The 17,156-nt window shown below is 33.4% G+C and overlaps 1 protein-coding gene across 1 annotated transcript in view; it reads left to right on the forward strand.

Annotated features, from left to right (window-relative positions):
* Positions 1-4,451: 4,451 nt before the first annotated feature.
* The window catches only part of LOC126744376 (beclin-1-like protein), a 30,949-nt gene continuing 18,244 nt past the window's right edge, over positions 4,452-17,156 (forward strand). The window contains exons 1-4 of the mRNA XM_050451754.1: positions 4,452-4,647; positions 4,745-4,905; positions 5,522-5,673; positions 11,383-11,512. Coding sequence (XP_050307711.1) covers positions 4,536-4,647; positions 4,745-4,905; positions 5,522-5,673; positions 11,383-11,512 — 555 coding nt within the window. The 5' untranslated portion in view covers positions 4,452-4,535. The remainder of the gene's footprint in view (positions 4,648-4,744; positions 4,906-5,521; positions 5,674-11,382; positions 11,513-17,156) is intronic.

The following is a 17,156-nucleotide window of genomic DNA, read 5'->3' on the forward strand; positions in this document are numbered from 1 at the left end:
GATTCAGTGCGCGCGGCCCCATTTAAATACATGTGAAGCAAATCCGGCCGATTGTACCGACCGTGCCGAGACGGTCAGGATTCAGTGGACGCCGTGCTTAATACGAATAAATCTCTCAATCTCTAATATTTTTATAATGTTTATTTACCTACTATTTATTAAGATCTCAAAAAGATACATACTGGTCAATTTAAACTTTTAGATTACAAAAAATGGATTTATTTCCAATTGGATCCTCTAGAGTAGGAATCATATATGTATAAATTACTAAATAGGTATTTATACATATATGGTAGGAACTATACAATAGTAATGAGATCGAACATTTAAGACAGCTACTATCTTTTCGAAAAATTTTGAAATTCTGAAATCCAACAATTCGGATTTTTTATCTTTAAGCATTTACTAATTTACACAAAGAAAATAATTCTTCATAGAAGTTTTTAAGCTACATATAAAGATTTATTCAAATCTTTAGAAAGTTTTATTAAATGCACCTTTATAAGTAACAGCGGGGCGCGAACTAACATTAATTAAAATATTTATTTTGTATTTCAATAGATTTTAAGACTAATAATATACAAAAATCATAAAAGAATATTTAAATCCTACCCTTTTTATATTGTTTTTCATATTATACAGAGAGTTACTTAAAGGTATGTCATAATTTAAAAGGGACATTCCTGGACCGATTTTAAGTCAAAAAGTTTATATAAACATGGGTCCTAAAATGATTAGTTTTTAAGATACAGGGTGTTAAAGTTTTATTTTTTTTTTTCGCTTTTAATAAATTTTTCAAACACGGTGTAAAATATTGAACTGAATTTTGGCACAGGATATTATGGCATAAAAACACATTTTTCAGATGTTCACCTACTTTTTTTTAGAAACCACTGGCGTAGCTTTGATGAATTTTTAATACAATTTTACAAAAAAAATACTACGCCATTGACTTGACGCCATTGACGAAAAAAATTATGATTTTATCTTAATTATCAATTAATTATAAACAAAAAATTCCTCTATGACTTTTGCTGTAAATCTTACCGTTTGGGTGTAATCGTTAATTAAAAAAACGTCTTTTATGCATGCATGCATGCAAATGCATCTTTAACCCTTAATCGGGCAAGTTTTTAATTTCAATAAAAAAAATATTTTTGTATATTATTTTCTTTATTTGCATTATACAGAGTACAAAAAATACGAAAAAAAAATTTTTTTTTGCTTACATACAAAGAAAAATTACATAGCCTATGGGATACATTGACCGCTCAGGCATCTTTAACATGGTATATTAAAAAACAATTGCGCGTACTCTGTCCTTGCACAAAACATAATCTTACATTACACTTTTGACAAAAAACCGTGGTTTGTCCATTAGTACACAGCCTACATCAATAAGGTTATATCGAAGATTTAGAGACCAGTAGACTTAAAAGGACAGCATGCTTACAACTCCCATAAGAAGTTCCACGCCTAAAAAGGCTTTTATTTCACTAAGAGACCTGTTTATTGACGTATCTATTGTCAATGTTGAGTAGATATTGGTTTGCCCTACAATGTACTCAATAACAGAATCATCCCAAAATTTTTGAAAATATTGAAGGGGAGTAAGTATACCATCTAGAGACTCGTGTTCAATCTCAATGGGCAATTGATAATACTCAAAATCTTCCTTTTCCCATTTGAAATTATGCCTTTTTATCTTTTTTTTGTTTTTGTTTTTGTTTTTTAAATTCTCCGTAATAACGGATAATGGTATATCGTCATCAGAACTATCAAAATCATTAGATTGATCTACTGGTACATGTGGTGGATGAATTTCAGGATTATTCAAATCGAAAACATTTGTGTCCACCTCTTCATCATCTGATGAGGACCCAACATCGGAAATGTAGCAGTCTTTGGGTGGTAATAGCGTAAAATAGTCTACTCTTCAATTTGTATGGCTATTGATACTGCTTAGAAACTGAAATAAATAAATAATGTAGTAAAACACCACGTAATTTTGTTTTTTTATATTTTTAAAAGACAGGTGCTTCTAATGGGCAATGTATCTTATCAGATATAAACAAAAATAACCTCAAATATAGATAAAAAAACTTTAGATATTTCGCAACAAATGTTCAAAGACACTTTTTGGAAGCCCTAACTTTACATTGCAAAACACGCAATAAGAAACATTTACAAAAAAGCTGCATAGTTTTACAAAAAAAATTACCTCGTCAATATCTGTTTTGCCCGCCATCGCTCAAAACACTAACATGGTATAAACGTTGCGCTTCGATCATCTCCACTAGCGAATTGCCTTGCTACATGTTTTTGTATCTTTCAGTATACACTGCCCGTTTTCGCGATATTATTACGATATCTTGCTGAAAGCGTGTCAGTACTAATGTATCCTGGTAGATACATTAGCCGATTAAAAATTATGGAAATAAATCAAGTTAGCTTTGCTCGTTGCCAGCAACTGTTTTTTTGTTGTTGTAAACATGATGATACTGACATTATTGATTATTTTTGATTGTGTTAAGTTTGATTTTATTTTCAGTTTTTATTAAGTACATTTTTCAAAAATTTATTTTCAAGCTATTTTTTACAAACTGTTGAACAAAAAGCAACAACAATTAAATACAATACATACATACATAATTTACAACAAATGTTGGAAAAGACCACCTCTTGCCTCTATGCAGGCTTCTGCTCTTCTTCTCATAGAATCACGAACTCTTTCGAAAATTCCAGGCGTGTTTCGTATAGTTTCACATCCGTCAATAATTCTATTTCTTAGTTCTTCTAATGTCACAATTGGTGTCTGATAAACCAATGTTTTTAGGTGTCCCCACAAAAAAAAAATCTAGGCTATTTGAGTCAGGTGATCTAGGTGGCCAAAACTGTAGTCCTCCACGGCCTATCCATTTATTTCACTAGACTCTATTTAAATGCTCACAAACCAATATGCTAAAGTGGGCTGGAGCACCATAATGCATAAACGAAAGTTGTTGCCGTAACAGAAGAGGAACATCTTCGAGAAGCAAAGGCAAATCATTTTGGAGAAAATTACAATAATTCTGTCCGTTAAGGCGTCCTGGTAAAAAAGATGGTCCAATTAAATGATCGGGTACGATACCGATCCAAATGTTTATTGAAAATTGTTCCTGAAAATGTGGCTCTGTAATCGCATGAGGGTTTTCTTGAGCCCAGTAATGATTGTTATGGAAATTGAATATTGCATTTCTGGAGAAATTAGCTTCGTCCGTAAACAAGTTGTTCGCACCAAGTTGAGCACTTTGTGTTACTTTTTGGAGATACCATGTACAAAATTGCGTACGCGGCTCATAATCTCTAAGAAGCAATGCCTGAACCCTTTGTATGTGAAAAGGATATAACAAAGAATCCCTTAAAATTTTCCATACCGTCTTGTAGCAGATTTTCAATACCATACCAATTTTTCGTGTAGTTGTGGTCAGATCCTCTTCGACTGCATGTAGGACAGCCTCTTCAACTGCCGGTGTCCTAACTGTACGGGGCCTTCCCTCGGCAGAATTAGCCTTAAAACTCCCAGATTCAGCCAGACGACGATGAATGTTTATAAATATTCTTCTATCTGGGACAGCGCGATTAGGATACCTTTCTTGATACAAACGCCGCGCCTCCATAGCATTACCATTGGCAAGTCCATAAAGGAAATGCATTTGCGGCATTTCCATATTAGAATAATCTACCACTTTTTAACTAGTACAATTCACGTTTTAAGATCCAAAGGGTACTAAAAACAAACTGTCAAGAATAATCACTAACGCAAGTGTCATAATGTTTACAACAACAAAAAAACAGTTGCTGGCAACGAGCAAAGCTAACTTGATTTATTTCCATAATTTTTAAAGATGCATTTTATGCATAAAAGGCGTTTTTTTAATTAACGATTACACCCAAACGGTAATATTTACAGCAAAAGTCATTGAGGAATTTTTTGTTTATAATTGATTGTTTTTAATTGATTGAATTAAGATAAAATCATAATTTTTTTCGTAAGTCAATGGCGTAGTATTTTTTTTGTAAAATTGTTTTAAAAATTCATCATAGCTACGCCACTGGTTGCTAAAAAAAAGTAGGTGAACATCTAAAAAATGTGTTTTTATGCCATAATATTCTGTGCCAAAATTCAGTTCAATATTTTAAACCGTATTTGAAAAATTTATTAAAAACGAAAAAAAAAATAAAACTTTAACACCCTGTATCTTAAAAACTAATCATTTTAGGACCCATGTTTATATGAACTTTTTGACTTAAAATCGATCCAGGAATGTCCCTTTTAAATTATGACATACCTTTAAGTAACACCCTGTATATAAATATGTATGTGTATGACCTAATGTAGCATGTAGAAAAGACGTCTTTACAAAACTTTTTGACATTGACGTAAATATAAATAAGGTATTATGACATTAAACATGTGAGTATAAAGGTTGTTTCTTGTTCCTTGTATTGTTTTTGAGTTTTTGTTCAAAATGTAGGAATTAAGTAAGAAAATTATGGCGGAGGACAAAGCATTCGTGTCTTTTATATGCCAGAGGTGCTCCCAAAGTCTGAAACTCGACGATTCGCTAAATTCATTTAGCGAACACATCTCGGCAGAGTTAAATTGTAAGTAAAGTCTTTGTTCTATAGACAAATGGACAGATTACGTCTCAACATGAGTCCCATAAATGTAATAATAAAAAATTAATATATTATGTTCTAGTGCCCATACATTCCAACATTGATGTAGACCTAGAGTCCCAAGCAATTAGCTTTGACCATTATGTCCCACCATGTAGGCTCTCTGATTCTAGGAATCCTACCAGTGGCTTTATGCTTATTTCTGATGAAAATGAGGTTGATCTATTAAGCCATCAATTTAAAGTAAGTACTTTAGTCATTCTCAAATTTCAGTTGATTTTTAATGATAGATTAAAACTGTTGTTTTATATGTACTGGTCACATAAACAACCTGAAAGTAACATAGGTTGCTTCATCACTTCATATTTCTTTGAGTTCTATCACAATAGTACAAAGGAAAAGCAATTTGTAACATAATAATAATTAGTCTGTCTTGCCAATAATCTTTTTATTCTTAATTTTACACATATAAATATACACTTATAAATATACTAATGAGTAGAAGAAATGTTAAGAGATCAACAAACTTACACAAAACTTAATATACACCACTAGGTACAGTAAATTCACAATTTATTTAATAAGAATTAAGCCACATTAAGTTTTACTTAACAATACTCTTAAATTAAATGTTTGTTTGTATTTTTAATTTGTCAAAATACCAAGTTCTATGTAAAGGTTCTTTTCTCATGACTTACTGTCTTGACAATTTTAGTTTTTTATATTATCTATTAACTTGTAATTCTAGTCTCTCTTTTATATCTTTTTATGCAATATTTTGATATTTGTAAACCATTATTCCATTGTATTTATGTTCTTATAGGCAATTTTTACCATAATTTATAAAAAAAATTTCCAGGCAAAAGCTGCTTTATTTGATCATCTATCGGGGACATCAACTATTGACCATCCATTATGTGAAGAATGTACTGATTGTTTAATAGAAATCTTAGAGCAAGAGCTGGATAGTACACAGAGGGATTTTGATGACTACTGTCAATACTACAAAGTGTTAGTACCCACAGCCTTACATATATTTAAAGAGCCAGGGGGAATAAGGATGAAAGTCCATGAAACATAAAATCGAAATATCAATAAAATTAAGTTTGTATAAATATGTACTATTGGGTAGTTCAACAGCGTTACTACCCAAAAAAAAATATTGTAAGGCTCTAGAACAGTGGCGTACCCAGAGTTTGGGCTTAGGGAGGGATATAAAAAAAAACGAATAAAAATAATTTATTTATTTTACGTTAAGTTTGAAATTACAAAACAAACTCTAGATGGCTTCAGAGCCACAGAGATCATCAATAATTTCATCAACAGATATTACTTCTTCTCGATGAATTGATGGCATGGCCAATTCATTAAGCCGCGTTTGGGTGGTAGTATTCCTCAAATACGTTTTTTATCCGTTTTAACGTGGAAAATGTACGTTCTGGCGTCGAAGTTGACACTGGCAATGTACAAAAAATCTTTAGAAGTTTGTGTACATTGGGATAGGCATGCTGACTACAAACTTCCAAACAAGCTAATGCTTGGCGTTTGTTTTTTATTTCTGGAAAATTGTTTAAATGCTCATGCCACAGTTTTATTTCAGATTTTGTGATAATTTAAAAAAAAACATCGGGTAAATATAAATCAAGCAAATTGTTAAACTTATTGCTTGAATCAGTTGATTCTCCAACAGATGAAGGTGATAATAGGCACATAAATCCCTGAAAAATTTCTTTATGAGACGTAAATCTTTCTTCCAGCTGGTTAATGAAAAACTCCAAGAATGGCAAATACATAGTAGTTCTAAAATAGTCGACCGCGTAATTTTCGGCATTTGGATTGATATTGGGATTTGCTTGATTTTTTTGTTTGTGGGTTATTCATTTTACTTTAATTTCGGCACCCACACTCGACACCACTTCCTAAAAAATAAATACAAAAGTGAAATAATCTCAAATTAAAAAAAAAGGATACAAAATTTACCACTATTTTGTTAAAAAGCCCTTCAAATTGTTTGTCAGCATCTAGTCGCAGCTTCCTTAAGCATAAAATTACATTTTCAGTCACCATTACAGTCTCTTTTAAATCAATGTCCACTTTTTGCAGAACCTGACAAGGTGGCAAACCAAAACTAAAGAACTGGTTAACTACTTGGAGGGCTATTAAAAAGTCGGAATCAAAAAGACTATTACGCAAAATTGGTGCGTCCCCATAATCCCTCCAAGCAGATATATCTTCCAAGCTTTCAACGACGTGTTTGTAAAGTTCCATGAAGTCTTGCACTGCTTCATATTTGGATATCCATCGAGTTGCGCATAATCTCTTTAGGGTTTTTGCAGATGGATGTTCATTTGATTCTTCGATTTTACTTAAAAGCACATTTTTGCGCTTTGGAGTATTATAAAAAGTACATAGTTTTTCAATAACTCCAAGACAATTTCTTATTTGTTGAACCTCACATGCTTTGGAAATGTCCAGATTTAATGAATGTGCAGCACAATGTATATAAATAGCCTTTGGACATCTTTGTCGAATAAATTTTTGCACTCCATTAAATTTTCCATACATGTTACTGGCTCCATCGTACCCTTGCCCCACCAGGTAGTTTATATCCACGCCACACTTATTTTCACCTGTCAAACTATCAGCTAGAATAAACTGTAAGAAATCTTCATTTATGTTGTTATTATCACTCACGTATCTTACACATATGCTAACTTATTTGACTGTAGAAATATCTGTTGTTTCGTCGGCAAGAATAGCAAACGCCTCTGCCTTGTTTATTTTGCAAACAAGTTGTTTTAGCATAATGACATTTACACTGCTAATAATTTCATTTTGGATTCTCGGGCTAATGTAAGTTTCTCTTTTTTTTTTGACGTTTCCAGAGTTTCCCGTAGCTGTGTGTCTCCCTTTGCTCTGAATTTTTAATATTTCCCGAAAATTCCCTTCATTTTTTAAGCTATCGTCTATTTCTAAGGCTCCCGAATCTCTGTGTCGTCGTTAACGACATTTCTTGACGACCACATAATATAATTGCTTCTATAATCGGCCGAATTTTATTCGGATTTTGCTTTGCTTGTTCTTTACTTTTTTCATCCAGTAAATCTATAACTTCTTCTTGAACCCCTTTTTGTATTTTCTCGAAATTTTCGTAGGCACATATACAATCTTTGTGATATCTTGCAGACTCATGGGCAACAAATATCTGTAAACAAAAATGTACTGTATTATTATCTTATTATACATAATGTATGTTCGACTGGTATAAATTATTTGACAAATAATGATATTATAAAATATTATTTAAGCAGTGCGACCCCCTGTATAATGCGTTAATACTCACGTACCTCTTTTGCCTTTTTCCAATTGTCCATTTTTACATTCACTAATGCACCTAATGTTTGCCCTTCGACACCTCCAGTAATAGCAAAAAATACGCAAAATTTACAAAAAGCGCCCTGTTCTTTTGCGGAATAACAAAGCCAATTAAATTCCGTGAGCCACTTGTGTTGGAATCTCAGTTTGAACTTTTTGTCTTTAAATCTATCTATTAAAGGGAAAGTGTATGATGGTGGCGGGATCCAAAGTGTTTCAATTATTCAGAAAATTTGCAATATCCTACGGGTGCGGATGATTTACTTCCGAAGATAAGGCAGATTCAGAATTACCTTTAAAATGTTTGTTCACTTTGATAGATGAATCCAATCCTGATGTAGAGGCCTCCTCTTCATCATCCACGTTATTTTTTTCTTTTAAAAAAACTTAATAGGTTTACTTGCTTCATTTTTCTGCTCTCACGTGTCACGTGTTGCGCAAGATTGTGCAAGTGTGTTGCAACACACTTGCACGATCTCGTGCAAGTGTGTTGCACGAGAGCGCACACACTCTGCGTTTTAAACAACAAAATTCAGCCATGTGCCCGCATCGCGCGAACGAAGGCATTGAAGGCACCCACAGCGACTGCCACATATTACGCAATCGCAATTGGAGACGGAAAATTCTTATCGCGTCCGTCTTCTTGCAGCTGATGCAAGCAAAGAAAATTGTGTTTTTTTTAATTGCATAATTTTTTATTTAAAAAAAAAAAGAACATGTAGAGAATAATCTAATTTTTTGTTTTAATTTTAGTTTTTTGATTTTTTTTTTTTTTAATTTTTTGTATTGCCTTGGGGGGTATATATCCCCCTTATCCCTCCCCGTAAGTACGGCACTGCTCTAGAACAATAAAAAACAAAAAATTCTAGCAGAGATCGCAAAAAACTGAGAAAGAAAGATGAGGGTCCAGTGACTTTCATCGATATTTCCACTTATTATCAAGAACTTATACGGTTTTTCAATAAAAGCTTAATTTTACAAAATAAATCTTTATTGTTTGGTGACAAAATGGAGACTACGAAATAAAATAGAAATTGTCAATTGTGTGGCAGGCTGCAAATGTACTCCTGTGCCGATTCTCCACAAAATCTTGCAAGCTTAGTTAGATCTTTGAATTATTGTTTGGCATCAATGGTTTTCCGATGATATCAGCTGACTGCCACTCCCCGTTGAATGTTGTCCGGAAATACACAAGCCTTAGACTTTCCTTTGAAAATTTTATTTCCCTAATAACTCTAGTTGGAAAGGGATTTTTTTTTTGTAAAATGTATTTAGAAGCACTTCCCATTGCCGGAAAAAGTGTTGTTGAACATGTTCAGTTTTAAAGGGCAATGGTTTATTCCAACTTGACTCGAAAGCCTCTATCCAGTCTTGCGGTATTTCTGCTCTAGGCTTTTGATTCACTGCGGAGAAGTCCTTGTCGCACTCCATATATGAATGGCCTCGAATCGGAAATTGAATAAAGTCCAAACGTTTCTGGAAATGTATAACGTAATGCAAGTATCTAAACATAGTCCAGTTTTTATTTTGTCCTGGGCATGAGTCACAGAAAATGTTTAGTTTCCTCGTTTGCTAATTTAGATGATTGTACAGCATATGATGCAATAACGAACAAACATCCGAGCTTCCCTTTTTGCCTATTACTTCTGGATACGTATAGAAAATAGCTTGATTATCCGATAAAATGTGAATAATAAATGTGTAAATTGACAATTGACGGAAATAATACACGTCATTTGTGGAAATGTTTTTTGGAACTGGCAAGTTCTTGACATAATCGATGCATATTGATTCCATTTCCATTGTCTTTCTACTCTCATTCTTCGCAGCTGTTTTCCTTTTGTAAAAGGTATCTGCTTTCCTCAAATGAATATCTTTTTCCAGTTGCAGTTTCTTCAGTTCTCTGAGAATTTCAGCAGTACTTTTTTCCGTCTTTGAGAGTTTTGATTGAAGATTTTGTATTTTGACGTTTATCTCGTCACAGAAAGAACAGTTATCTGAACAAGGGTCACCCAAAACTAATGTTGAAGTTCTTGTTAAAAATTTCTCGATAGCTGTCGTAAGATAATTTCATATCATGATGTTTTTGTTTAAACAGTTTATGCATTTTTGCAACATTTAGGTCCTCCGATTGATACGTTTTCTTGGACTTACTTAAGCTGTAATGGCTGCTTCGGGATTTGAAGGACGAGATGTGCTGCTTTACACACGCAATTGTATCCTTGGACAGAGCATGCTTTCTATTTCTGTGCTTACCTCTGTTGTCAACTGGAGAAACACCTGTCATTTTTAATGACGTTTGAATTGTTAGGACACGCCGCCCACTTATTCCGTGAATTGACAGGAACGCTTTGAAGCATATCTGAACGTCAGAAGTGACACCGTCTTGCCCCAAGACTCGTAACTCTATATTTGTATGATGACTGATTAAACTTGTGACTTCATTTTGCGGTTTACGGGGTCGTCATCGCTGAATGGGCACTACGGAAATTAGTCCGGCAAGATACGAGTTCTGCTCATTGTATGATGATAAAGAATTATTGAATTCACGCAAAATTATACGACGCGTTTCTTCGTTTACAACAGAAAAACATTTCAAATTCTTACACTTACAATCACTGCGAGTCTAATTAGATTTCAAGCGAAGTTTCTTTGTAGCATCACAAATACGTCCATCTTTCCTTCATTTTTTCGTTAGAGCGCTAGGCAAACTATTCTCCATAACCTCAAAAATGCACGTGTTTACATTATATTTATCAGTAATCACTCACAACAACACAGTGGCACTGATTTAAAAGTGATATTTTTATAATATTATGAAGTAATATTTTTAAAGGCGCCATTCAATCCATATGGGACTCTCAGCGTTTTTTCCGCTGACGCATGGACTTTCAGCGTTCTTTCCTAGTACATTTAATTTTATTTCAATTATAACTTTGGACTGTCATCTTTGTTTCTTCTTATACTGTAACCCGACAAAATAGAGGCTATAAGCATCGTTTTGCATTGAATACTTTATTTTTTGTTAAATGTGGACTTTCATCGTTCTTCCCCCTGACTCTTCATTTGTATTAATTTTATTTGTTTCAGCTATTTCTAGTGATAGATTTTATACACTTTTATTCATGTTTATAGTTTAATTCAGTTTCACACTATATTTTATATCTTTCTGAATCATAAACATACTAGGAAACAAAAAGTGCTGATTAGGTGCATTTTTACACTAAAATAAGCTTTAATTTTGGTGTTTCCTTACATGTATTACATGGAGTTCCATTAACACAACAATTTAGCTTTAAGACAGAGTTTTGCATAGTGTTATCTAAGATAATGCCATTTTGGTAGGCTTCAGCAAGAGAAAACCGAGCCAAAATTAGCAGATTTCGAAAAGGAGTTAAGTTCTCTTACTGAAGAGGAAAGCAGACTGCTAGAAGAACTAGCTGCATTGAAGAAGGAAGAAGAAGATACTGTTAAGGTGAATTTATTTATAAAATGCTTATATTTATAGATAACATGGAATGTGGCTACTTTGATAAAATTGAAAAGTTGTTTATACATTATTTAATTTTATGAACTAAAAAAGTTTTTTACCTAAGTTTCAAGATCTAAGAGTTATAAAATATTTTAAGCTCTTACAAATTTAAGTCTTGAGTGGGGTTACTTCAATCATGTCATAACTTTTTACGATTTTGGCAAAGTAACCCCTTTATAACTTTCATTAGAAAAATAAATAAATGTGGTGGGTATAGTGCATACGATCTTAATCCGAACGGTGCCAAAATTGGGGAACTTTGCCACTTTGGGGAGATTAAATTGTTGCTGCTGTTGTTGTTGTTGTTGCTGCTGTTGTTGTTTTTGTTATTGTTGGTGTTGTTAATACCTGAAATTAACAAGATGGCGTTGCGGAGACCTTTTGATGTGCCTGATGATGAAATGGAAAATTTGGATTCGAATATAAACCAAGATCAATCCGAATTTAAAAATAAAGACTTGCATGTTCAAGCCCAAAGACTTATATTAAATATTTTTAATTGTTTAAAAAGTGAAATGAGCGAGGCCTCACGAAATGACATTCTAAAAAGGATTTGTGACTCGTACCACCGTCTACACTATAATAAAAGCAGGGATTGTGATCGATCATTCGGTAAAACGAAAAAAAAAACAATAACAAACTGAAGCAAATTGATAATACTGACAGAGATGTTATACGCCGAACTGTTTATCAATCTTATTCTAAAAACACCGCTCCAACGTTAGAAGCAATTCAAAATAAATTAAATATGGATTATCCTGATTATAAGTATAAATCTCTTGATACTTCAGGTAGCGTCTTAATAGATTGTGGCTTTAAATATAAAAAACTAGATAAAAGAATGGTTATTATGGAATCTCCTCGAATTGTAGCCTGGCGGCAGGAATATTTAAGTAAAATAAAGGAATATCGTCAATCAAAAAAGGAAATTGTTTACCTTGATGAAACGTGGTGTGACACACATGACCTTGTTAAGAGTGGTTGCGTTGATAATACCAAAACGTGCACACTAAGTGGACCTTGTTCTCGCCGCAAACGCGTCATTATTTTACACGCCGGTGGTATTAACGGCTTTATTCCCAATGCCGTATTATTATCGGCGAAAAATATTAAGAACTCCTCTGCTGACTACCATGAAGACATGACAACCAGTCTGCTTGAAAAATGGTTTACTGAGCAATTGTTGCCAAATTTATCGCCAAATTCTGTTGTGATGGATAATGCATCATATCATTCCCGGTTGGATAATAAAATTCCCAATATTTCCACAAAAAAAGAAGAAATTGCGAAATTTATGGAAATTAAAAACTTGCAGATTCCTAAAAAGGCGACAAAAAAGGCGTTATTGGAAAAAATAAAAAAAGAAAATTTTAAAAAAGGACATATAAAAGAAAATTTTGGTTTTTTGAAAATTAAATTAGTTGAGAGTGATTGATGGTTTTATTTCTAATTTAACTTCTAACTCCATTGCAAGAAGGGACTACACTTCTTTAATACAATTTTTTTTAAGTAAGTTCTTATTTTTACCCATTTTATAAGTAATAATATTTAAAAAAATTCTACTACACATTATCATGATGAAAATTAAAAAAAAATTCAAAGTACATAGTATTAAAAAAACTGTAATTTCGAATTAGCGAGTTTGGGATAATTTTAAAGCAGAAATTTACTATACCTATTAACTTGTTATAAATTAATATGCTAATATTTAATGTAAATTTATTTAAATAAAAAATTTGCCGTTGCACGCCTATGTCTCATAAAGAAGATGCCGCTTATGCCCACAGTTTTGTTTTTTTTTGCTGTTCAAATTGATATCGTATGAACTATATCTATTTTGTTAAAAAAAAATCAAAAAAAATCAACCTCAAGTTTAAAAATTTAAATTATTTAAGACATATTAGGTTAGGTTTACAAGTGTAAAAATAAAGAAAATGTTATAACTAAGCTAATAGCTAGCTAAATACTTTAGTTATTTAGATAAAGATTTTATCTTCTTCACCTGGCTCTAGATATTTATTAATAAACGCGGAAAAGAGTCTTTTCGAATTGACATCATTCTAAGATTGTTGGGTTTCCACTTAACTTAATCATGAAATCACTGAAGTGAGTTTGAAACTAGACAAACGAATTCAATACCATTTTCTGTACACCATTTTAAGACATTATCTAAATGCAATGAAATATTACCACCAATTAGAACATTACAACTGTAGTCTTTTTGCATGAGGTAAAAACGTTATCAAGAACCAACGTCAACAACAAAGTCTGGGCACACCAAGGAGTGCGCCGAGGAGGTCCTAAAGAACCACCCTCTGTCAAAGTATCTTATAGATGTATTTGCAAATCTTATAAATTATATAAGAAGGCAATGTGCCGTTTGCGAACCATTATTGTTTTTAAGGATTAAACATTTTTCTGAGTATGTTAGGCCCCTTCTGCATATACCCCATTTTTTTGGTGGCATCATCAGTAATATTTCATTCATTATCGGTTATGCTGTATTTAAAATGACGCGACGGTAAAAAGGGAGGTTAAAACGATAGTTTACATGGTTGAATTTCTGGTAAAGTTTTTTCTAAATTCTCAAGTATTTAATGTCTTTTTGGAATTGATAACCAACCAATTTTTGATGTCTTTTAATAAGAGACCAGTCTTTACCTGGTAAAATCTTAACATATTTAGGAACAACACGGCCCTTTCTTTTTCTCAAAAAAGCATTATGCTACCATCTACCAATCAGCACATTTAGCTAGTGCAAATTTATAAAAAGAAATATATTATTTAACATGTTTTATTGTTATTAACAAAGAAAAATTGTTCTAAACAAAGCTACCTGAAATTACTACCACTAAACTTAACCACTACACATACACACTCGAGTTAGAACAGCAGAAAAAAAATACATAAAAAGTAAATTAAAAATTCCACAATTATCCCCTCGAGTATAAGACAGCAAAGAATTCTAACCATACAAACAAATCAAATAAAATTCAAATACTGTAAACATACACTTAGGGCAAATTAGAATGTGTCGACGTAGTATTCATCCATCCAATAGTAACATTTTTCGGTGAAAAGTATTTTCAATTTACGTTTAAAAGTGTCAATACATGTTGCCTCCCTGATTCCACCTGGTAAACGATTGAAAATTTTGATTCCCTCGTAGAAAATAGATTTTTTAGTTAATGTGGAGGAGGGGATTGGAAGATTTAGATCGTTCACTTGACGAGTTAAGTATCTTGGATTTGGGGTTATACATTTAAAGCGATTTGCAAAAAGTAAGCAGGCCACTTCCTGAATGTAGAGGGAGAAGGCAGTGTGTATGCCCAGCCAAATAAGAATCTCTTGGTTTAGCCCCACAGATGAAACGTACAGCACGCTTCTGGAAAACAAGCAGCATTTGTAGAAGGTAGGCAGCTGCATTACCCCAGAAGCAAACGTGGGATTCAATTAATGAAAAATATATCTTCCAAACTCCATGCCAAGCTCCAGGGTAGTCACTCCGACTTCAAAACAACCTGCAGACACCTTTTTGCAAGTACCGAGGATATGCTCTTCAAATCTGAGTTCTCTGTCAATGAATATACCCAAAAATTTTGTATTATCAAACTGCTGAACTACTGAATTAGAAAAAGGCACGTGGTCTAAAGTACACTTAAAACACAATAATTTGGTTTTTTGAGGATTTAGTGACAGCAAGTCTGATTCAAACCAGAGATTTACTGCCTGAAGATCAGTTGCTAATGTAGTTCGCAGAGTATCTGTGTCTGGGCTGTGCCAAAGAAGTGTGGTATCATCGGCAAATAGAGTCAATTTCCCCCGTACATTAAGATTGGTAAGATCATTTATGTATAGGAGAACAAGTATAGGCCCCAAAACTGAACCCTGAGGAACTCCCAAGGTGATAGAATGGTAATCAGAGTACTTAGATCCTAGAAGCACTCGTTGTTGCCGATCTTGCAGATAGGAAGCAAACCAAGAAGATGAAACTCCCCGAAATCCATAATGATGAAGCTTCCGCAGCAGAATCCTATGGCAGACACAATCGAAAGCCTTCGACAAATCACAAAAAACTGCCGCCGAAACTCCACCATCATTTATCTGGGAGTAAAGCTCATGAAAAAAATTAAACATGGCATCATTGGTACTGGTATTTTCACGGAAGCCAAATTGAAGTCTGGTGAGGATGTTTTTGGACTTTAAAAAAGGACATTATTCGATTTTTAACCAGTTTTTCGATTACCTTTGATAGCGTAGACAAGAGAGAGATGGGACGAAAGTTGGAAGGATTATCAAGAGCGCCACCCTTGTGAATTGGGATAACTTTAGCTGATTTTAGGCAAGAAGGAAATATCCCCTTGCTCCAAGAAAGGTTAATTGCGTCAACTAGTGCCTTTAGCGCCGTTTCTGGAAGGTTGAGAAAAATCTTAGCTGAATGGTTGTCTTCTCCAGTTGAATTTTTATTTTTTTCTGTATACAGAATATCCTTGAGTTCGTTTAGGTTTGTAGGTATAAAGAAGAAGGAATTTGGAACATGAATGGCTGGCATAAAGGAAAGAGGATCCACTGAAGGGTTCAAATTTTGCTGAAGTTGTAGAGCAATATTAGAAAAAAAAATGTTAAAATCATTGGGAGAGACTTCAGGGCATTGTCTTGACTGCTTACCACAATTGTGACAAATATCATTAATAATTTTCCAACTCTCCTAATATTTCTTAGATGAACCACTTAAACGGTTGGAGTAGTAAGTTTGCTTGGAGATTCTTATCAGACGACGATACAAGGCTCGGTAAGAATTGAAATAGTTATGAAAAACTGGAGAGTCACTGAATTTTCTTATTGTGTGAAGAGATCTCAGATTTCTTGAAGATACTTTCAAACCCCTCGTGAACCAAGATTTTATAGGTTTGGATTTCGGTTTGATTTTAATCATTGGGAAGGAAGCATCAAAGAGCTTAACAATTTTTGTGTGAAAGGAAGATAAATCGAAAATAGAATTCCAGGACTCAAGAGCTGAAAGTTGACGAAACTTATTAAAGTTATTAATACTAAAAATTCGACCATATCGCTGTGCAGATACACTACATTCCTTTTGTATATTTGCTATTTTACATAGTATAAACTCATGGTCTGATAAAGCAGAATTTGCGACTGTACACTCCACGGAGTCATCTGGAAAATTAGAACAAATATAGTCAATAGTGGAGCTTGTTGACTGTGTTATACGAGTAGAATCTTTTACATGCATATGTATATTAAATGCCCCCATTAGATGATCGAGGTGCAGAGTAAAGTCAGAATTTTTATCATTAAAGTTGATATTAAAGTCTCCTGTAAGAACTACGTAAGCCGCCGATGGAGGATTTAAGGTCCCATAGGGAATTTTAAAGTTATTGGCTGCTTTTTGTATAGTTAAGGTCCCGTTCGCAATTTCTATAGGCGCTCCATCTTTAGCATCCTGTGTATGGTACTCTCTGGTACCTAATTTCTTCTAATTTCTGACTGAAAAAATATTGAAAAGTCGATAAATCCCATGATAATTGGTATGTGCGGGTACTTTGACCTATGATCAAATTTACCCAAA

Source organism: Anthonomus grandis, chromosome 1 (genome assembly GCF_022605725.1).
Source record: "Anthonomus grandis grandis chromosome 1, icAntGran1.3, whole genome shotgun sequence".
Classification (NCBI taxonomy): domain Eukaryota; kingdom Metazoa; phylum Arthropoda; class Insecta; order Coleoptera; family Curculionidae; genus Anthonomus; species Anthonomus grandis.